We start from the raw sequence: 24,343 nt of genomic DNA on the forward strand, positions 1-24,343 counted from the left end.
TTTAAACACTGGGTGACATGAAGTTCTTGGATGTGCGGCACACGTCTTCCTAATGATCCTTTTTTGGAGTTTTAATATCCATACCATATAACTTGAATTACCCCAAAAAATTATGCCATATCTGATGACAGATTTGAAGTATCTATGATACACAATTTTTCGGCTGTCCGTGTCTATTACATCATGTAACACTCGCATTGCAAAAGAAAGGCTATTTAGTTTGTTAACTAAATATTCTGAGTGCGCCTGCCAGCTTAAGTTTTCATCCAAGTTTAGTCCTAATAATTTCACTGTGCTTGCTGGTTCTATCTTCTCATTTCATGTAGGACATAGATCTCACTTGGTTTAGATTGTTTTGTTTTGAACTTTGTGAGTTGTGTTTTTGTAATGTTTAGTTTCAGACCATTTAATTGAAATCAGAATTCCAGAGAATCCAAAGTGTTTACAACACATTCATTGAATTCTGCAGAGCTATTTTTTTGTCAATCAGCACTGAAGTGTCATCTGCAAATAGGACTGACTTTGCATTGATGTTCAAGGGTAAATCATTTATAGAAAATGGGAAGAGAATTGGTCCCAGAACTGAGCCCTGTGGAATACTTAGTGAGATAGTTTCCCATTTTGATATGTAATTTGCAGAGTTAGATGTTATTATAACCCTTTGCGTCCTGTTCTTCAAATATGAAGTCATCCACTGGAGGGCACTTCCACTGATCCCATATCTGTCTAATTTATAGAGCAGCATGGAGTGATTCTATGAGCTGAATGCTTTGCTTAGGTCGCAGAAGGTACCTGCAACTTTGTGCTGTTATCCAATGAGGAGCTAACTCTTTCAACAAATGTGTTTATTGCATCTAAGGTACATTTTCCTTTTTGGAACCCAATTTTATATTTATCGATGATATTACATTTTGAGACAAAATTTTATATCTGTGTTGCAGCAAGCTTTTCAAATAACTTAGAGAAAACTGACAGGTTAGAAGCAGTTCTGTAATTTCCCATTTCTTCTTTTGGGCCTTTTTTGTGTACTGGTCTTACTTCAGCATACTTCAGTAATACTGGAAAGCATCCTTGCTGAAACGATTGATTAATTATTTCCGTCAGAGGATGTGGTATTCTTTTCAACACCATTTTAATTACTTTAGTTGGTATATCATCCCATCTGGCAAAATTTTTGTTTTTCAGGGATAATATAACATCTTCCACATCTTTCGGTATAACATTTGTAAATGCAGGAAGCTGTTCAGAATCTTGAGTAAGGCCAAATAACTCCACATTATCCTTATAAGTAGACACATTTACACTAGATTTAGCTACGTTTATAAAAAAATTATTGAAGCAATATTTGAACAGGGTTTACAATGGTAACAGCTTGGTCTTTGATTTTTGAAATTTCCTGGCTGTTTGTTGATGTACCTAGTTCAGAATTGATAATGGACCAGACAGCTTTTGACTTGTTCATGTGACCTCTGATGAACTTATTGTTAGACATTCTTTTGGCGGCCTTTAAAACCTTTTTGAACACAGTTTTATATTGTTTCACATATTCAACAAAGTCTGGATTTGTATTGAATTTCAGTTCATTATGCAAGTTTCTTTTTCTTATACTAGATCCTTTTAATGCCTGGAGTAATCCAGCTTAGTTTATTTTTAGTCTTTTTATGCCAAATGCTGTGTGGAAATACTTCATTGCTAAAAATGCTTCTATAAATCTTCTAAAGTTCTCAGAACTTGAAATATTATAATCTAGGGACCAGTTTATTTCATTTAGCTTAATGTAAAATATATCCATATTGTTTTTGCTGAAGTTTCTTTTTATACACATTTTGCTATCACTTTGTTTATTTATTTGAGATGGTAGCTGCATAAACATCTATCTCTATTGCCTAATAAATTTCTTTATTGCATCATTTTGGCTATTGCCCTCATCAAATATCGGGAACTTAGAACTTGCAAAATAAGATCCAGTGTCAATATTAAATACCTATATCTACTCAGAGTTAGTTGACGCCCTGAGTAGTTATAGGTTTTTAATATTCACACTGAACCTTGTTTTGAAAGTTCTATGTTTTTGATACCTGATAATGGCAGTAGCCAAAACAGCATAATAAAGAAAGCAATCTAGACAGTTTTATTCATAAAATTATTCACAGTGATCATGGAAGCATACAGGACATTTAGTTTCTTTATTAAAAACTTCATTTACACATTCAGCCATTTTGTCCCCACCTGCTTGATAAAGGTCTCTTACAAATTCCCCGTACGTTAGCATATTACTTTACACATTTCAATGTTGCCCACGGATAATTTCTAATATCATCTTCCATCTTAAATTATACTGCCATCACAGTCTTTTTTTATCTCTTAGATTCCAGCATAGAACTTTCTTGGTTCATCTATCATTCAGTTCTCTCGTTACAATTCCATTCACCTACAGTTTATTTTCATTGCAATCATAATTATACCTTCCACTCTAGTTTGCGCTCTGATTGTTTCTTTGCGTTCTTGCCTCCCACAGTGAATCCTGTCATACATGTCCTATTGCTCACTTAGCAACCATCAGTTTTTGAATGATTTTCACACAGAAAGTCCACATCTTATTGCCATCACCCAAAGCTGATAGTGAAACTTAGCATTTCATATACAATAGAAGTTTTGAATTGCAAAGTAACTAACAACACATGGAAAACCATACAACCATTTCTTTAAAATTTCAAGAGAAGTATTAGAAACACTGATATTGATGACTGAACAGTCCACAGGTGTACTGCCAGTCCATAGTGCCCATTGGACACTATTAATATGAGAGTAATACCAAATGTAAGGCCTCCTATTTTTTTATAAGTACAGAACTCTGTTTGTGTGGGAGTTGGTCACTCTGTTATGAAGAGTGCTTCACGCACTGTGTGTAAACATACACACACCACGCTGAGGTGCTCAGTCTTGGCTTGGCAGCCATTGAGAATGGAGCTCCCATTGGAAGTTACTGCCAAGTGCGAATTGCACGCAGTTATTCGGTTTTTGAACACAAAGGGCACTGCACCGATTGAAATCCATCACCAATAGATGGAAGTGAATGGTGAGTCGTGCATGGATGTCAAAAATGTTCGTAAGTGGTGTAGAGAGTTTGCAGCTGGTCGGACCGAAATTCGCGATGAACAAAGGAGCGGGAGACCGTCAGTTTCTGAGGAGACAGTGCTGAAGGTCAAACAAAGCATACGTGAACATTGACGGATCACCCTGGATGATCTCTGCACGTTGGTTCCTGAGGTTTCCCAAAGCACCGGTCACAGAATTTTAACGGAAACATTGAACTACTTGAAGGTGTGCTCAAGATGGGTGCCACATATGCTGACTTGGGACCACATGTGGCAACGAGTTGATGCTTCCTGCGCATTTCTTCACTGCCTTGCAGCCGAACAGGAAAAGTTTCTAGACTCAATTGTCATGGGTGACGAAACCTGGGCACACCACTTTACACCTGAGACTAAGCAACAATCATGCCAGTGGTGGCATCGTTCTTCACCAAAGCCACGGAAATTCAAACAAACACAGTCTGCCGGTAAAGTGATGCCAACTGTTTTTTGGGATCGGAAAGGGGTATTGTTGGTCAACTTTATGCCTACTGGGACCACAATTAATGCTGACAGGTACTGTGAGACTCTGAAAAAACTCAAACGGGTAATTCAGAACTGGAGAAGAGGAATGTTGAGCAGGGCGTATGCATTCTCCATGACAACACTCGCCCACACATTGCTCGGGAAACCGTTGCTCTCCTGCAACAGTTTCAGTGGAACATAATCACCCACCCACCCTACACTCCTGACTTGGTGCCCAGTGACTATCACCTGTTCCCTAAGTTAAAAGAACATTTGGCTGGAAATTGATTCAGCTCCGATGACGAGGTGAAAGCAGAGGTTCATAACTTTCTGAACGGCATGGTGGTGAGCTGGTATGACATGTGCATACAAAAACTGCCACAGCGTCTACAAAAATGCACCAACAGAAATGGTGATTATGTTGAAAAATATCTAAATGTTCAAGCTGTAAACTGATTTAAACCATTATAGAAATAAACAGGTCTATGTACTTATAAAAAAATAGGAGACCTTACTTTTGGGATTACCCTCGTATTATTTTTCGAATTTTGGACAGGTCAATATTATCTCAGTTGCTCTTCTGAAAACTTTCATGTAATTTTATACACAGTATGTTATATTTCAAGCTAAAATTTATGAATAGGAATTACTTTATAAAATATTTTAGTTTCAACGTTATAATCAAATGTTCTGAATGTAGAGTTATATTTTTTACTTTTTAGAAGCATATGAAATTACAAATTATTTGCACACTTAAAATTTCTATTATTAATTACACAATCCTGTGCTGTTTACTATGTTTATTTCTTGATTCATTTATGAAATAATAATCAAAATTAATAATGGGGCAAAAACTAGTAGGAATTCATTTATTGAGAAAAATTGTAAACCCTTTGGAATATTGTTATTTCCACAAAGTGTGGAAGTCGTAAGCTTGTCTCTCATATGATCAGACTTGTTTTTTAAAAATAGGTGCGAACAATGTAATTTCGGCTTTGTTAATTTGAAAGTCAGAATACTGTATGATACACTAAAATGTGGGAAATCAACGGGAAACACATTCACATAAAAAAGTCTGCAACAACAATCTTCCAATTTATTTAGTTCAATCCAACCATAAGAACCTGATGTTAGATTTTCAATTTCAAGAACAAGACTTATAGACTAGAAGAACTGGAACCATCTCAACATGACAAGCTAAGGAAACTTGAAAGTTTATTGTAATTTTTGCTCCTCTCAAATCTTCATAAAGGACTTTGCTTATTAATTACCTGGACTGGGCATTGTTTAATGTGGACAACAGATGGAAGAAGGAAGGAGGAAAGATATTACAACTGGCAGTACGCCCATGGACTGTTTGATCAATGTATCATTTATGTGAGTGACTTATTCTTGAAGGAGATGAATTACTCTGTCAGCATAGCAAATACAGCAGTGCACCAAGACTAATTGGAACGGTGTGCCCAAACAAAAGGCCAATTTGTGACACCATCAATTTGATGTCTGTCTCTCTTCCTTTCTTAACACATCATCATATGCTTCAGCTGTTCTCTATCATCACTGGGCAATGCTATGTCATCTTTCATGTGTGCTTTCAGTTTTCACTATAAATTCCCCCTTGAAACGTGTGTATATTGTATTCCACAATTCCTTTCACACACATGGGATTGTATGGGATTCACAAAAAAGGAAGGAAACTGAGGTTTCATGCTAAATCAACATTAAAGTATTATACGGGGGTCATTTTTAAAATAAGAACCAGTAGCGCATCATGTCTGCGCATCCTGTCACATGACATCCATTCACAGTTGGCCACCCTTGGCCAGTCTCTTACTATGCCACCATTACGTTTCATGTCTCTACCACTGTTGGTTGCATGGTTGTACTGCTTCATTTGTCACCATGTCAGTCAGTAATCCTGCCAATTGTGAAGTGTGCTCGGGTATTCTGTGTCCATTTTGGAGTACTATCACAAGGATGATGCAAATTCTTGAGTCACATTGTAATCAGTGAGGAAACATGGATTGTGCACTACACTCCAAAGAATAAACATCAGTTCAGTGAGGCATCTTTCAAACTCCCCAATGAAACATTACAAACTGGTTCTTACTGTAAAAATCATATCAGCCTGGGATCCACCTCCAAGCAAAACAGGCATGAACCTCAGCCTGCCGCCTCACTCGCTACTGCAAGATATACAGGAAAACAATCTGACAATCAAATAAGCACACGGAGTTGTTGTTGTTAACCACATCTCCAGCAGCCGCCACAGTAACATGTGGTGCTAGATTTGCTGCCAGCAATCTGTTGCTCACCCAGCCAAGCCCGATGCTTCTCTGCTCAGATCCCACAAACCTGTTGCCCATTGCCTGCCAATGTCCCAGTGACCTGTTGCCTGTTGCTGTTAGCTCCTTTGCAGCTGCCCCTGTCACTGCACTGGTGTTGTGTTTGGTGCCCACGGAGCTGCCTTCTCCTCCACCACTCCAATGCTGCTTGTTGGATTCAACTAGTCTCCAACTGCTGCCATCACCATCACCCTCCTGCTGTAACTGGCCCCAATTCTGCCCACTGTGCCACACAGCCTCCTCAACTGCCAATCTGACCTTCTCCAATGCTGACCCATCCTCCTTTGCTGCTGTTAGGGGCTCCCTCACCACAGACCCGACCCCTCTTCATGCCACCATCGCATTCTCCATTTCTGCGGTTTCATGTTCTATGTCACTTCCTCCTGCCATTCTGCCTTTTTGCCTCGTGTTATATTTCCCTTGGTCAAGCCATTGCCTGTTTCCAGTTCTTTCCACTGTCCGTTTTACTGGTCATATGGTAGGATGCTCATAACAGTTCCAATGCAAACCCTTGGGTGACACCTAGTCTCGTTGCTGTCACCGACTCATGGTGGCCGGCTTGCCTACCTTAACAACAGCCCTGCCCATCTGTTGTTTCTCAGGTCTCTATAATAGTGGTGACCTTTCCTGATGGTTGCATCAGTGGCACATTGGACATCTTGCTGGCCTGTTGGCATGGTTGCATTACGGGCGGCTGCTGCTGGTCAAGAGTCACCTTCCAGTGGCCAAAGACATCTGCCGACACTGCCCATGACTCACCAGCCTTGAGACTCCTCCTATTGCCAGCACCCTTATTACCTTTGTGCTGATTTCACCACCTCTTCTTAAGGGGGGAGGGTATTGTATTCACCTGTAACGCACCTACAAGCAACACAGGCATGTACTGTTGGCCCCCACCTCTCCAATCACTTGCGACACCACTGTAGGAGATGAAGGAAATCAAAAAAATAAGCTCACCAAGTTGTCAACCACATTTCTTTCAGCCAGCATGGTAATGCCTGGTGCCAACTTTGCTGCTAATGGTGAGAGAATCACTGCAATTAGCACTGCATTGTGGGCTCTGAATCTTCTTACACAGGTCACATGCCAGCCCTCCATTAGAGCAATATTCTTCCACCAGTCAGCTATAAACAATGCCACCCAACTGGTCAGCAATAGTTCACATTGGGATTTGCCCAGACCAAGTGCTGAACACATATTGCTAGTCGCTGAATTGAAGATCTCTTCACTCCATTGCAGTCATTTATTCTGAGCCACGTCTGAGTGCTCACTCCTTGCCTTGTCCAAGATCTCCACAGTGGGCTCAAAGCCAGCCACACCCACAGCCTGTCTATCAGTGTGCAACTCACCATGACTCCTGGATAACACAAATTGCACCCATGGCCAGCTGACAGAGTTCATCTGTCTGCATTGTCTGCAGCAACCACACTAGCTGTGACTGGCTATAAGCTTCTGCCTCACTGGGAGCCCCGCTACTGGACCGTCCTTGAGCTGTACCACTCTTCACCAATACAGCTGCACTGGTACTGCTCTTGTAAGAAATCTCCTAGAGCAATATTAGTGACTATTGATGGATTGGAACCAAGCAGGGTAGATCGACATCAGAATAACTGTTTGGTTGTATTCAGTTTATGAGTATAAATAAAGTTCATTAGTCTTGCTACCTGAGGCATGTTAATTGACATGGCTCTCTCAGAGGTCATTAGAAATGGAGCACAAGCTAGTGCTGAGGAAGCATGAGGAATGAAATGGGCTGTGTCCTTTTCAGAGGAACCATTCTAGCATTTGCACTGAGTGATTTTGTGAAACTGAGAGAAAAATAAATCCTGGTGGCCAGATGGAGTTTTGAATTATGGTTCTCCTTAATACAAGTACAGTAACTTCCAACTGTGCCATCTCTTTTGGTTATCATTATAGAAGACTAAGTTTTACACAGCCTGAAAACAGTAAATTTTCGTGTTTCAAGAAAAATAAAATCATCTCATATTTTCAGCTCTTACACTTTTCAGGATGTCCTTAGATAGAAAAAAAAAGCTATCCAGCACACTCGTCACACAAATTTTATCTGCAAAGTGGTATCTGATACACTTAGTAAAAAATACCTAGTGTGCAGTGAACCATTTTGGCTCATGCGTAACCTGTCAACCTACTTACCCTAAAACTAAATGAGTGGTACTTAGTGTCGGACAAATACCTAACCTAACCCGGCATTGGATCTGATTGTCAGCTTTGCTACTGAAGAGGCCCAGAATAATTTCAGATTTACATCTAGATATATATCTACATACAGCATGCCACTGTATGGTGCATGGTGGATGCACCCTGTATCATTACTAGTCATTTCCTCTCCTTTCCATACACTGGTAGAGCACGGGAGAAATGAGTACCTATATGCCTCTGTAGAAGCTCTAATTTCTCATTTCTTATCTTCATGTTCCTTATCTAAAATGTACACTGACGGCAGTAGAATCAGTCTGCAGGTAGCTTCAAATGCCGGTTCTCTATACTTTCTCTACAATGTTTTGCAAAAAGAATGTTGTCTTTCCTCCATTAATCTCCATTTGAATTCACAAACCATCTCCATAACATTCATGTGCTGATCAAACCTACTTGTAACAAATCTAGTGGTTCGCCTCTGAATTTCTTCAGTGTCATCCTTTAATCTAACCTGGTGAGAATCCCAACACTTGAGCAGCATGTAAGAAAAGGTTACACTAGTGTTCTACATGTGGTCTCCTTTATAGATGAGCTAAACTTTCTCCTCATAAATAATATAGCAGGGTACAGGAGAGTGCATACTTTTTAATTCAATGCATTATAATATTTTAAATGAATGCTGCAGCTACAGAGCTGTATTTGCAGATGAGTGCAAGCACGGGGCACTCTTGGCTGCTCAGTGGTTAACCATGAGTGTGTACTGCAGATAAGAAAAAAACCTTAACTTTGCCGATGACAGAAAATTCAAAAATATTTTATATTAAATATCATGTAACTTAATACAAGACTATGCACTTAGCTTCACTCATTTCCTTATACATTACTACTGAACAAAGCTCACCTAAACATAAAATGTTGGCAAGATTATGTCTGAGCAATAACTAACCTAGAATACGAGGTGTGGCTAGAAAAAAACCGGACTAGTACTGGTGAAACAATAAAACGAATGCAATAAGGCTGAAAGTCGCGTGGCCTGTCACATGACTCTCGCTCCGCCTACTGCTCGAGTTTCATCTGCCTCCTGCACTCAGTCTGCCCGTGGCGTCTGTTTTAAGTAGTTGATGTTTTGTCTGTGCGTCGGAAAATGTTGAGTGTACAGAAAGAACAGTGTGTTAACATCAAATTTTCTTTCAAACTAGGAAAATCTGCAAGTGAAACGTTTGTAATGTTACAACAAGTGTACGGCGATGATTATTTATCGCGAACACAAGTGTTTGAGTGGTTTAAACGATTTAAAGATGGCCGCGAAGACACCAGTGATGACACTCGCACTGGCAGACCATTGTCAGCAAAAACTGATGCAAACATTGAAAAAATCGGTAAACTTGTTCGACAAGATCGCCGTTTAACAATCAGAGCAGTGTCTGAGTTAACAGGAGTTGACAAGGAAAGTGTTAGGCAGATTCTTCATGAAAGTTTCAACATGAACAAAGTGTGTTCAAAAATGGTTCCAAGTGTCTCACAATTGAACAGAAGGAACGCCGAAGAATGATTTGTTCTGACATCCTGGAAAACATTGAAAGTGATCCCACCTTCTTACAAAATGTTATTACTTGCGATGAATCGTGGTTTTTTACTTACAATCCCGAAACTAAACGCCAATCGATGCATTGGAAAACTCCTGGTTCTCCACGACAAAAAAAAGCACGAATGTCAAAATCGAAATTCAAGGCAATGATGATTGTTTTTTTTTTTTTGACATCAAAGGGATTGTGCACATTGATTGGGTACCAGAGGGACAAACAGTGAATCAGCATTACTACATTAGTGTCCTGGCTACCCTACATGAGCGAGTACGGAGAAAACGGAACGATTTGTGGAGAAAAAAGTCGTGGATCCTTCACCAAGACAATGCCCCAGCTCACAGTGCGTTGTCAGTGAAGATGTTTTTGGCAAAACACAACATTCCCATCTTAGATCATCCACCCTACTCACCTGATTTGGCCCCCTGTGACTTTTTTCTTTTCCCTAAAGTCAAGTCAGCTTTGAAAGGAACTAGATTTGAGACTGTTGAAGCAGTAAAAGAAAAAGCGACGGAAGTAATGTATGGAGTTACTGAAAATGATCTGCAGCATTGCTATGAACAGTGGAAAATTCGTATGGAGCGGTGTAGAGACCGAGGAGGAGAGTACATTGAAGGAGATAACATGAAATTGTAAATAATTGTAAATAAATGTTTTTTTCCAGCATCAGTCTGGTTTTTTTCTAGCCGCACCTCGTATCGTGGATGAGAGTGCTCTCCAAATGTTGAATAACATTTCATACATCTTCATGTACTGGTACATTCAGAAATGTTAATTAACAATCAAAGTTTCCCTGAAATATTTGTCTTTTATTGTTATTGGCTTTGGTAAATAATCATTGCTAAATACTTGAACTGACACCATTAGCCTTTCAGCTATAATCAAAATTCATTCCCTTTATCTCAGCAGGCACCTCGCCAGACTCTCAGCATCCGGTCAACCATCTTCCACTGAACTGAGTCATATGCACCTATCTCAATTGGAAACAAACAAGGGAATATATTTAATCACTACTGTGACTGTGTTCTTTGTTATTACATGTACTAGATGAGAACAAAATAGATGGGAAAAGGCTGCAAGTTCTGTGATTGAGGTATCACATGTACTGATAACATTACCAGTTATGGAAGAAGCAGTTACTTACAACCTATTGTGCACCTTGTAATGGTACCCCTCCTGCTTATAATTGAAATATTATTTAATTAATTGACATAACAAAGAACAGTTACAATTCAGTCAGTGATTACCAGACATAGAATTGATTAAGATCAATTACAAGACATGGATCCAAGAAATAATATGTTAGCACTGCTCATTGCAAAAAGTCAACAGTAGAAAATACTACTCATCTTTTGATTGTCACTGTTGACATTGTTGTTGTTGTTGTTGTTGTTGTTGTTATTGTTGCTCATTGCCCTGAAAATAAATGAGGTATGATTTTGCTGAGAGGATTCTTAGGTCTTGAAAGTGTTTAAGCTCATCATCTCACTTTTCCTCTTGGTCTCAATATTGTGGCATAATTCCTTCCTCCAGCACTTGTCAATAATCATTTGTGCTCTCAGAATGACATGTTTCAGGTATAAATATAACTCCCTTAAAATGGAACACCAGTCACTTTCATATGTATTTTTCACTTTTAAATAACCACAAACATTTTTTTCACGTTTCATGAAATGTTAACAATATAATCCACAAGGATACATCAGAGATGAGTTAAATTTTGACTTCTCTCCATCACAACTCACATTCAACTCTTTGGTGCCTGCTAATAAAAAAAAATGGTTCAAATGGCTCTGAGCACTATGGGACTCAACTTCTGAGGTCATTAGTCCCCTAGAACTTAGAACTAGTTAAACCTAACTAACCTAAGGACATCACAAACATCCATGCCCGAGGCAGGATTCGAACCTGCGACCGTAGCGGTCTTGCGGGTCCAGACTGCAGCGCCTTTAACCGCACGGCCACTTCGGCTGGCTTGCCTGCTAATAGCCAGAGAAAAATGTAAAAGAAAGATTCGTAGGAATTATATCAACAGATCAAAGAATCTCATTCACATCAGTTTTTCAACACAGATGACATATATGTGGATAGCTTGTATCAAATAATTTCTGTCTTTCATTAAGTCTGAATAATCATAATAAAAGGAAATTATTAAACATGACAAAAAATACGGATCTTCAAACATTGAAATAAACTAACAATCTCATATAAAAAATATGCATTATCAATGTAACAAAATATTATAATAGCATAACGGAGTATCATGTTGTATGATTGGTTACAGCTGTACTGCCCTCTACTATACTCCAGAATTACACAGATGTAGTCTTGTTATAACCTCCACGAACATCTGGAGGAGATTACCTACTAGTGCAATGAATGGTAAAAATAAATTAGCATGACTGAAAGCCCAACATCCAGAAAGACTTCAAGTTGTGAAGGTGTTGTGGAAACACACTGTCTTAGCCTGTACCACAGACAACTGTCCTGTAGCCACTTATGATACTACACATTTTGAAAAATCTTCCAGTCATGGCAAAAACTTTGTGCCTGCAGGCTGTGATGCCCGAGTCTGTAACATGTGACTGCACCACCGTGCCCAAGCAAGGCTGTACGGAGGCGCAGGCTTTCGGCATCGAGGCAATGGGTGCCACCGGGCTTGTGATGACTGCACATGCCATCTGGGACCGCCGTAACCGGGGAACTGGTGATGCAGCGCCCGTGAAGCTAGGTCTGCTGGTTTCTAGCTATGCCTTGGCATCTGTGAGTAACCACTCAGAAGTTGATATACTATGGTTATTGAAGTTTTCCCAATGGATTGAGAGTTCCATCAGGTACTGGGAATTCAGATGGGAAGCCATTACTTCATCTTCCAGTATTTTGGCCGAAAACCTTCCAGCCATTGTCAAGACAAACTGGTGATTTACAATGATCACTGAGTATAAACTAGTGCCTGTTTGTCACTTGAGACATCCAGAACTTGTGGCATAACTATATATTGTGAAACCATGTGTGTCAGGCAACACAGGCAATAACATCATCACAGTCAAAGATAAAATTTATTCTGTTTAATAACAAATGTATCAGAGTTGAAATTTCTCTATCTTCCAGTAAAAACAAATATAGAGCTTCTCACTAGAAACTGACAACCTGCAATGGTTGTGAATCCAGTTGGCCACTGTTACAATTGATGGCAGTTTTGAAGAACAAAGCAGCAAAAGCTCAGAACACAAATTTCTGTAAGAGTCAAAATTGAGAAGCAAAAGTATTTCACAAACCGTGTAAGTGGGAGTTCTTGTCCTGATTGACTAGGTTGTCTGTGACATATATTTCCAATGCTTCCTTGACCACCGAATTGGGAAAGGATGAGGGTGTGACCAGGACATGGTTGTCATAATTTATGGTGTAGCCAGTATACAATCTTCAGCCACAACAGAGTAATTCAGCTGAGAAACATAAATGCGCCACTGGTGTTCAATACACTGTTCTTTTAATTTATCCCATGCAACATTTTCCATTTCCACACAGAATTTGGATGAGGAATTAGAAGAAGAAGAAGAAGAAGAAGAAGAAAATGAAATAATAATAATTTCCCAGCTGGATGCCTAAAACCTGATGGAACTTTCATACACCAGTTTACATACATTGCACAAAAGCCACAAAAACAGCTGGGATAAACAGCTTGGTTCAACAGCACTGAGGTACCATCCACTGGAAGAAATACAATGGAAGACCCTATGCAAACTGGGGACAGTTCAAGCTCAAAGTTGTTCAGGTAGTTATAGGTTTGTTCTGTCCACTGTAGCAGTAATTTATAACCAGAAATTCAGCATGCGGAAGACTCAGATGGGGCTACAGGTGCTGGAAATCAATGATTTTAGCTGTTATGCCCTTAGAGGAGTAGGACACCTACCTCTACAATCTGACATTGTAGCTGGCACCTGGAGAGTGATATGATCAAGTAGTGTAGATGCAGAAGACTTCACAATGGTGTTGTGATTATGAGGCACACACCTACTGTTCACCATAGCAAGGAGTGTAAAGAGTGGACACATGCCAGCATATACACTGCAATCTAGTCAATGGACAACTATTCTCCGCCAATGTATCTGCCCATCTTTCCACTCTCCTCTCCTTTTTTGCTTCTTTTCACCCCTCCTCCCAGCCCCACCACTTCCTGACGTGGCACCTGTTGGCATTCTATTCCCAGCACATTCCACCATACACCCATACACTATTATCCTTTCCCCACCCCCTCCAGATTGCTCTTGCATCCCACATGATAGCTGCATTCCAAATCAGGATGCTGGAGTTGGCCGTTGTGTATGCATGAGGTGTGCTTGCTTGTGTGTATGAATGATGTGTGTTCCTCTTTTGCTGATGACAGCTGCAGCTGAAAGCTTTATGTAAATGTCTTTTAATTGTGCCCATCTGCAACTTAATGTGTCATCTTTACAATGAGTAGCAATCTGTCTTTTCCTACATTGTTGATATTCCTACCTGGAGTTTCCATTGTTTGAACTATCGGTTTAATAAGTAATGACTGCAAAATACTGACATGAGATGTTTGTGTAAGAATGGAAAAACTGACAGAAACTCACCTCAGGGAAGATTAGTTTGGGTTATAGAGAAATGTAGGAGCATGAGAGGCAATACTGATCCTACAACTTATCTTAGAAGATGGACTAAGGAAAGGCAAACATTCATTTAGACCATATGCAGTATGCAGTCTTAGAGATAGCTTTTGATAATGTTGACTGGAATACACTCTTTGAAATTTTGAAGGCACCAGGGGCAAAATAGAGGGAATGAAAAGTTGTTTGTGACTTTTACAGAAACCAGATTGCACTTATAAGAGTAGAAGGACATGGGAGGGAAGCAGTAGTTGAGAAGGGAGTGAGACAGTATTGTAAATTATCCCCAATTTTATTCTGTACATTGAGCAAGCAGTAAAAGAAACCAATGACAATTTGGAGAGATAATTAAACTTCAAGGAAAAGAAAAAAATACTTTGAGATTTGCCAGTGACATTGTAATTCCATCAGAGACAGCAAAATACTTGGTAGAGCATTTGAATAGAATTGATAGTGTCTTGAAAAGAGGCTACAAGATGAACATTGACTAAAGTAAAACAAGGGTAATGGAATATAGTCAAATTAAATTAGATGGCACTGAAGGAATTAGATTAAGAAATCAGACACTTAAAGTAGTAAATAAGTTTTTGGACAGCGAAATAACTGATAATGGCCAAAGTAGAGAAGATAGAAAATGCAGATTGGCTATAGCAGAAAAACATTTATGAAAAAGAAGACTTTGTTAACATCTAATCAACTGAAGTGTTAGGAAGCCTTTTCTGAAGGTCTGTCTCTGAGCTGTGTGATGTACTCCTTACCTGTTGATGCCCTCTGTTCCAAATATCTCCAAGTCTCGTATTTTGATGTTATGAAATAATATTCTGAAAACTGATTTTCTAAAGGATAGTGCCAAATGATGTAGACCACACAACAGATGAATTTTAAAAGTGACTCCTCCCACGTTATTCACACTATGACTGTAGTGTTATTGATAACCAGTTCCAGTTTACACATCACAGTTTATACAGGTAAAAAAAGGCATGCATCTCTTCCTTTGTAAGCATATTCAGATGGGAACTAATTCAACCATCAATCACAGTCACAGTTTGTTGAACTTCACAGCAGGATAGTAAAAAACAGTGACAAAATTGCGCAGTCAATAGTGCACACTATATAACTTGCTGTATGGTCAGCAAAATTAATTACACTGTCCAATAAATAACAGTAGTGAAACATTAACATTTTGAGGTTACAGATGTGATACATAGAAGGTACACATACAATGTCAGAGCAAAGATTTTCACATGATTTGTTATGGTTTTGATAAATCACTTAGTATTGTAATCAACATAATTATGTTATCAGAATGCTAGCCTGTCATAGACTTTCCCATTAGCTGGCATAGTTATTGCACGTTCATTTGCCTGACCGAGACTCTAACACAATCTGAAATAGAGATGTTACCTGGGTGCTTGTCAGTTGCAGACTTTTTGTACAAACTTAAACTCATAGTAACTGTTCATAATGACAACTGCAAACTGTATTGTATACATTACACCATGTTCCATTGACAAAACTAAACTCTGGATTCAAAACCACCTGGCCTCATTACTTGCAGAAGTTGTTTATGAGAGTGGTGTAATTGCTGGTGCACCTGTATTCTCCAACAGCATTGTTTTGTAGTAGAAATTTCACAGAAAAGCCGGTTAGTGCTTATTGATGAATCTTCTTGTATGTGATCGAACAGTGTTTCCTCAGATTTTACTGTGTGAATAATTCTTGTGGTGAGAATCTTGGACAGATCTCAGTGGCTAGAGAAATCCAGTTTCTTAGAAGTTTCTATCCATAGTGATAAATATCTTCTAATTAGATGTGATGTTTAAAGCTTTCCCAGCGTACTGATTGTTGACCATGAATTGTAAACTGTGGTAAACTCCTCTGTGGACACAGCACAGACAACTGAGTATCGTTTTTCAGGATAACACTACCAACTTCAATATGGTAGGCACTTGTTTGTCGTTAATCATTAGCAATTCACAAACACTTTCCTTGTACACGTTGGTCATTCAAGACTTAGGCCATCTGAAACATTCATTTCAACTCCTGACTGCTTATCTCACAACTGTCAGTCTATGCTCCTCGGTCACCTGTGTAATTTTGACCATACAGGTTTCAGACACTCCATATTCTTCAAAACAAATTTGCAGATACTTGTACTTAAAAGAGCTATGTAGCAACATAAAATTAACTTCTACTGCTTGTTACAGGATTTATTTGCCACCAACTGTATCTCCCTACTTTACCCACACAGTATCATGTGTTCCTCACTTATTCTTGTTTCATCACATTTAAAACATAACTTTTTTGCTGTCCATTTATTTGAGATTTTTCTCTATTTGTGGCAACCAGTGTAATTAGCATTCCAATTTAGTCTGTCCACTATGTTTAACCATAGCAATTCCAAGGGGATGGGGGTGGTAGGGGGATACTTCATGCCCATCTTTTGAAAATATTGTAATCTAGTCTGTTACTCTATATTTTACAGTTTTGAGACCAGTATGTGTTGTTTTAATTGAATTCTTCTACCAGATTCCATAAATGCTTTAAAATTTTTAATTAAACATAACCCAAAAATTTAAGTCTTCGTAGTAGATGTCACTTTCCACGGCAAATGCCATATTCAATATTTTCCAATTCAGAGCCTTACTTACACATCAGTCTCTCTTTAAAATGGATATTGTGAATAAAAATCAACAAAAAAGTAATGAAATTTGCATTTTTAAAATTTTTTGTGGTGGTCATAAAAGTACCTCGAGCTTGGTAACGCACATTATGGAAAATGTGTTCATATTGCTAAAAATATTTTCAGGTTCTGCAGCCTACTTGCACATCAGAACATCTTTAAAAAATGTATGGTAATATAAGTCAATGACAACTAAGTTTTTTTTTTCTTTCCTTTTTTTGGGTGTTCATAAAGTTCCCCCCTCCCCAGTAATGCACATTATGGAAAATGCATTGGTTAACAGCAATTTTTCCATATGTCATGCACCATTTCACAACAAGAGTGTCGTACTTCTTGCTCCTTGCTCCTGTGCAGTAGTGACCATTGTAAGTGGTGGCCTGTGTTATGTACATTCCCAAATTGTTAATAAGAAGGGTACCTAGTTGGAGTAAAAATACTGGCCAGTAGTGATAGGTCTTGACTTAGCCCATTTTGGGAGTTTTGAATACATACTAGAGTATGGTAAGAAAGATTTACATTTTCAATGACGATGAATTATAAATCCAGAAGGGTAAGAAAATATTAGAGTAAATATGAAAATCTGTAGAGTTTATTCACAAGTTCAGAATCTCATATTTTACATGGGATACTGTCATACATGGTTGTGTAAATTAAGGCACAATTCCTTACCTTGTAACTGATCCTTACAGGCTCTGACTCTACAGATGCAGATCAATTTGGGAGATGGCACAGTTTCTTACTATCTGTCTTCCCCTACTACCAATGGTTTGGCACACTGGCTACCCTGAGTGTTATTTATAATGGGTTTCTAAACTTTTCTGCACAAATGCCTGGCTGGTTCCCTCCCCAGAAAAACAGAACACAAACACTTAAAATACAAAAACACACAGAAAAAACTTTAGATGATTCACATTCAGGTAGAACACACAAATTTCCTCGATTTATATAACTATTTTCAGAAATAATCTTTCACTCTACAGTAAGATGTGCAATCTTCTGAAATGTCCTTTGAGATGAAAACTGTGTGCCAAAATGAGCTTTGAATCTGGACCCTTACCTTTCATAGGCAATGGCTAAGTTATCCAGGAATGACTCATGATTCAGTCTCACTGCTTCAATTCTAACAATACCTCTCTCCTACTTTGCGAACTTCACTCTTCACTGAGAAAGAAATGCAATGTTGTTTCTACTAAACCCTCTTGAATAACTTTAGAAAATCAGTATCCAAGGAAGACTGCATGAAAATTATGTTGTCACTATCGTGTATCTTGAGTAAGAAACATTAGAATAAGATAAGAAAGATTATAGCTATACATGGGTATACAGACAATCATTCTCCCTTCACTCAGTATGTGAGTGGAAGAGGAAAGAAAACACTAATGTAGTACTAAGTCCCTTCTGTCCGCCACACACTGAATAGCGGGTTGTGGAGTTTATTTATAGACACAGAAGCTCTACTGGAAACTTGGCTGGAAATGATATCATGGTTTATCCACAGCCTAGGGGTCATTTCTAGAATGAATTTTTCATTCTGCAGTGTGCTGTATTTTGAATTTTTTGGCAGATTAAAACTGTATGCTAGGCAGCAATTTCAACCTGGAGCCTTGCATTTTGTGGACAATGCTCTTACCAACCAAGCTCCCCAGGCACAACTTATTACCTGTCTTCACAGCTGTGAGCAGGATTGTTTAAGTAGGTAAGACCACTGCTCTTGAAAGCCAGGGTTTAATATTGAGCCCAGAATCAGGACATAGTTGTAATCTGCCAGAAAGGGTAACCATTGTTTGGGGTAGTAAAATTATTTGTAACAGAATAGAAATTGAAATATTTACCAGCTAGTGTGACGCTGATTGCCCATCATGAACAGACCCTGACATTATCTGGACAAACAGTGAAAAAAGAAGAAAAAGTATTTATTTTCAATTTCTTTTCAGGACCTATGAAACTCATACATAGTCTATAGTGACTGAACCAACTTTCTTGTTAATCTAACAATGGAAACTTCAGGTAGGAATATCAGCAATGTAGGAAACAACAGATTGCTACTTACCGTAAAGAAGACGAGTCAAGTTGCAGACATGCACAATTAAAAGATACTCACATAAAGCTTTCGGCTACAGTCTTTGTCAGTAACACACACACACACACACACACACACACACACACACACACACACACACATGACTGCCAATACCAGCATCTTGGGCTGAAACGCAACAATGACATGGGATGCAAGCAGCAATCTGGATGGGGTGAGGAACAAGAAGGGATAGTAGTGTAAGGTTTGGGAGAGGGATGAACACTGTCTGGTGGAGTGTCCATGGACTACACTATCAACAGGTGCAGTGTCAGGAGGTCGTGGGGCAAGGAGGTGGGGAAAAAAAAGAGCAAAAAAGGAGAGAAGTAAGGAAAGTATGTAGATGCATTGGCCAAGAACTGCAAATAAACTGGGTGGGACATGAGAATGGCAACAAGATGATGGATAGATGGGGTGGAAACTGCTGGGTGGAGGGTGTGGGGACAATACATTACTGTAGGCCGATGCCGGGATAATTAAGGGAGTGGATAATTTATCGTAAGGATAATTCCCATCTGTGCAGTTCAGAAAAGCTGGTGGTGGAAGTAAAGATCCAGATGGCTCAGGTAGTAAAGCAGCCATTGGAATCAAGTGTGTTATGCTCAGTTGCATGTTGTGCCACAGGGTGGTCTACTTTGTTCTTGGCCCCAGTTAGGTCGGTAGTCATACCAATACAAAAAGGTGTGCAATGATTGGAGCAGAGCTGGTAAATGACATGGCTGCTTTCACAGGTGGCCCAGGCCCTGATGGGGTAGGATGAACCTGTGACAGGACTGAAATGGGAAGTGCTGGGTGGGTGGATCTAGCGGGTTTTGCACCTGGGTCTTCCACAGGGATATTATACTTGAGGCAAGGGGTTTGGATTGGTAGTGGCATAGGAATGGACTAGGAAGTTGTGGAGGTTGGGTGGGTGATGGAACACCTCTTTAGGAGGGGTGGGAAGGATCTTCGGTAGGAAGTCCCTCATTTCATGGCACGACAATAGGTGATCAAAGTCTGGTGAAGGATGTGGTTCACTTGTTCCAGTCTGTGGTGGTACTGGGTGGTGAAGGGGACACTCCTTTGTTACTGGTTCTTGGGGGTAGTGGAAGGACTGGGGGTGTGAGGGGAAATCGCATGGAAGTTCTGTTTGCAGACTAGGTTTGGGGGTTGTGGCTATCTGTGAAGGTCATGGTAAGACCCTCAGTATACTGAAAAGGAAGTTTCTGTCACTGCAGACATACTGCCCCAGGTGGCCAAATTATATGGGAGGGATTTTTTGGTGTGCAAGGGATGATAGCTATCAAAATTTGGGTATTGTTGGTGGTTGGTCAGTATAATGTAGACGAAAGTGTGGATGGAGCCATCAGAGAGGAGGAGGTCATCATCTAGGAAGTGGCATGCCGGGTAATCGAGGAGCATGTGAAGCAGATGGGGGAGAAGGTGTTGAGGTTGCGATGGAATGAGATAGGGTGTTTTGGCCCTGGGACCAGATCATGAAGATATCATCCATGAAACAGAACCAGACTATGGGTTTGGTGTTTAGGGAGGTCAGGAAGGAGGAAGGTCTCCTCTAGATGGCCTTAAAAGTTTAGCATAGGAACATGCCATATTGGTGCCCATGGCTGAGCAGCAGATTTGTTTATATAGATGGTGGTTAGATGGGAGGAGGGGAGGATCACGGTTGGATGGTCATATGAACTGGAGGAGGCAGAGTTTCAGCGTTGGAATTACACAATTGCAAAATAAATCCTGACCTAATCATCCTACCTGCAGACAAAGGTTCCACCACTGTTGTTATGAATCACAATGACCACCTGGCAGAAGGCCTCTGCCAATTGTCTGACTCCTCCACCAGATAACTAGCAGAGACCATCTGCCAGGTAGTCACTGTGATTCATATCAACAGCTGTAGAACCTTTTTCTGCAGGTAAGATGATTAGGTCAGGGTTAGTTTTGAGGTTGTGTATGGCTGTTCTTTCTTCCACTGAAAGGTTCGTGTTCTCAGGAAGGGACCTGGTAAAGGATGGTGAGGCTAAGTTGGAGGTAAAGAATTCCTGGAAGGTGACCAGCGATTGGTTAGGTGGAACGGGGGGAGGCAGGAGGATCACGATTGGATGGTCTTATGAACTGGAAGAGGCAGGGTTTAATGTTGGCATTAGGGTGGTTTTGGTTGGAGGGATTGGTGGCAAAGAAGTGCTTCTATTGCAGGGAGCGGGAGAAGGTGAGTAGGTCTTGTTCATCTGTTTGATATGAAGACACACAAAGTATAAAATTATTTACACTCAAACACATCTTAAATGCAGCCTGTGATCCTGAAGTTGTTGTCAAATGCTTACCAAAAGCATGGAGCTCTCAACCTTACCTTAGAGGACTAGGCCTCAATACAGCATCAACTCACTGATATCACACAGGCTACCTGCCACTAGTCTGTGACTGTATCACATTAGGTATGGTTTGGCACACATATCTCCTGTGCAATCTCTCTAACAGAGGGCTGAACTTGAAGGCTCCTACTGTCATGCCCCATTCTCCATTAACACTTAACCAATGAAAATACATTGAGATAAAAAAATTACACCACCAAGGATTGTGCAACATAATTGAAAGCTGGCAGGCCTGCTTCTACATCTGAGTGATGATGTTTATTCTAGTTTCACACAAGTCGCGTAAGAGTGGCGCTAGTGGTACCACTGTTAAGATGCAAGTCAAGTTTCCTTTAAATACACAATGTAATAGGTGGTGGTGGTTAGTGTTTAACGTCCCGTCGACAACGAGGTCATTAGAGACGGAGCGCAAGCTCGAGTTAGGGAAGGATTGGGAAGGAAATCGGCCGTGCCCTTTTCAAAGGAACCATCCCGGCATTTGCCTGAAACGATTTAGGGAAATCACGGAAAACCTAAATCAGGATGGCCGGAGACGGGATTGAACCGTCGTCCTCCCGAATGCGAGTCCAGTGTGCTAACCACTGCGCCACAATGTAATAGTCATGAGTATTAGTTATCTTTGAGATTGGACGTGGTGAGTTGATGTTAGTCAAGAATGACGAAGCCACCAGTATCAACACCTCATTTAGTTTAAATGAGGACATGTCATAGGGCTACAAAAAGCTGGATGTTCCTTCTGTGATACTGCAGAAAGAGTTGAAAGGAATATAACCACTGTATGTGATTGCCACCAATGGTGGCCACGAGAATGTACGATTGCAAGCAGACTGTGCTCTGTATGGCCATGTGGAACTACCAAGATGGAACACCATCACGTTCAGCTTATGGCTCTAGTGCATCGTACTGCATACACAGTAGCAATATGAGCAGCAGTTGGCACTACAGTGACACAATGAACTGTTATAAATTGGTTACTTCAAGGACAGCTTCGAGCCAGATGACCAGTAGTGTGGATTCCACTGACCCCAAACCACTGCCCTTTGCGACTTCAGTGGCATCAAGTGAGAGCTCACTGGAGGGCATAGCAAAAGTCTGTTGTGTTTCCCAGTGAAAGCTGGTTCTGCCTTGGTACCAGTGGTGTCCATATGTTAGTTAGGAGGAGGCTAGTTGACAGCCTGCAACCAACCTTTCTGCATGCTGGACACTCTGAACCTACACCTGGAATTATGGTCTGGGATGTGATTTTGTATGACAGCAGCAGCACTCTCACACCCTGACTGCAAACTTGTATGTCAGTTTGGTGATTTGACCTGTTGTGCTGCCATTCGTGAACAGCATTCCAGGGGTATTTTCCAACAGGATTAAGCTCCCCACATACTGCTGTTGTAACCCAACATGCTCTACAGTGTGTCGACATGTTCCTTAGCCCGCTCAATCACCAAATTTGTTACCAATTGAGTACTTATGGGACATCATCGGATGACAGATCCAGCATCATCCACACACAGCATTAACCACTCCTGTAGTGACTGACTAAGTGCAATAGGCATGGAACTCCATCCTACAAACTGACATTTGGCACATGTACAACACAATGTATTCACAGTTGCTTGCTTGCACAATACATTCTGGCAGTTACACCAGTTATTAATGTACAGGCATTTCACATTTGCAATGGCTTATCTCACACTTACATTAACCTGTCATCTTGTAATGTTAATCACTTAAATATGTTACATAGACAAATGTATTCCTGATATTTCATTATTATACATTAATTATTTTTTGGTGCTGTGATTTTTTTCTTCGTGGTATGCCTACTGTGCTGACGCATTGTAGTAATACTTACTTATTCACTAATGCGTAATCAGACATTACACAGAGCAATTGTTTGAAAATATTTGGCAACATAATGTACACTTCATAGATAGGAGGAGTTTCTACACAGTAGAACTCATTATACCCTCTCCCCAGACCCATGTATTTCTTGATGACAGTTAAAATTTATTCTGAGTTCTTTAAAGCTTTTGGTGAACTGATGTTGGCCAACTATCATATAAATTTTTATTTCTTTAACTGAAAATGGTTCAGATTTAATATACAGAATTTGTATTCAGTCTCCAAGAAGTTATTAACTCCCCACTTATATCCGTACTGTATGTGTAATTGCATATAAACTTTGTTTTGACTGTGCTTCAATGTTAAAAGGTGGGAAGAAGTTTGAGAACAATTATTTCACAGTAAAATCCATGAACAAATATTTCTGTTACATTCACGATCAGTGTTTGACACAATGTGATGGGGAGAATGCCTTACACTTAATATTTCCACTTCACTTAGCACCATATGCACAATCACATAAGAGAAAAAATGAATATTAGAGTTTCATGTCACATTTACAGTGATGTCAATGAACATTTGAAATCTGCTTTACTCGAAAACAATGGCAGAGAGAATGGCATTCTTGGAAGAATGTAAATCACGATAGCCAATTAGAAATTTGTATCTTGCTCCTTTTGTACATGACTCCACTGTCTTAATAATTGTGCAACCTTATTAACTACGTTCTGCGTAAGCCCAGGAAGCATTTGTCTCTTCTCTACACAAGCTTTACGGTATTATAGTAGCTAAAGTCCTTATTGGTTCTTTTGAGTGCTTCTGTAAGTATTTCCATGATGCATCTGCTGGCTGCAAACTTTGCAGGGCCATTACACTGGAGGCAGCATGAACCCAGCCCGCAGTTTTGGTCCTGCCATCTGGCACAACATCTGGGATGGACATTGGGTGAGTTATATTGCATGTGTTATTTCAAAAATAAACAGGCACATTTGTTTCCAAATCAGTGTTTTTATATAAATTATCTGAAAACAGTACACTTAAATTCAAAACTGATATACAG

The 24,343-nt window shown here is 39.8% G+C and overlaps 1 protein-coding gene across 1 annotated transcript in view; it reads left to right on the plus strand.

Moving 5' to 3' along the window:
• The window catches only part of LOC126263292 (uncharacterized), a 65,048-nt gene that overhangs the window by 31,001 nt on the left and 9,704 nt on the right, over positions 1-24,343 (plus strand). The window contains exons 4-5 of the mRNA XM_049960378.1: positions 12,241-12,447; positions 24,148-24,228. Coding sequence (XP_049816335.1) covers positions 12,241-12,447; positions 24,148-24,228 — 288 coding nt within the window. The remainder of the gene's footprint in view (positions 1-12,240; positions 12,448-24,147; positions 24,229-24,343) is intronic.

Source organism: Schistocerca nitens, chromosome 6 (assembly GCF_023898315.1).
Source record: "Schistocerca nitens isolate TAMUIC-IGC-003100 chromosome 6, iqSchNite1.1, whole genome shotgun sequence".
In the NCBI taxonomy this organism is placed as follows: Eukaryota; Metazoa; Arthropoda; class Insecta; order Orthoptera; family Acrididae; genus Schistocerca; species Schistocerca nitens.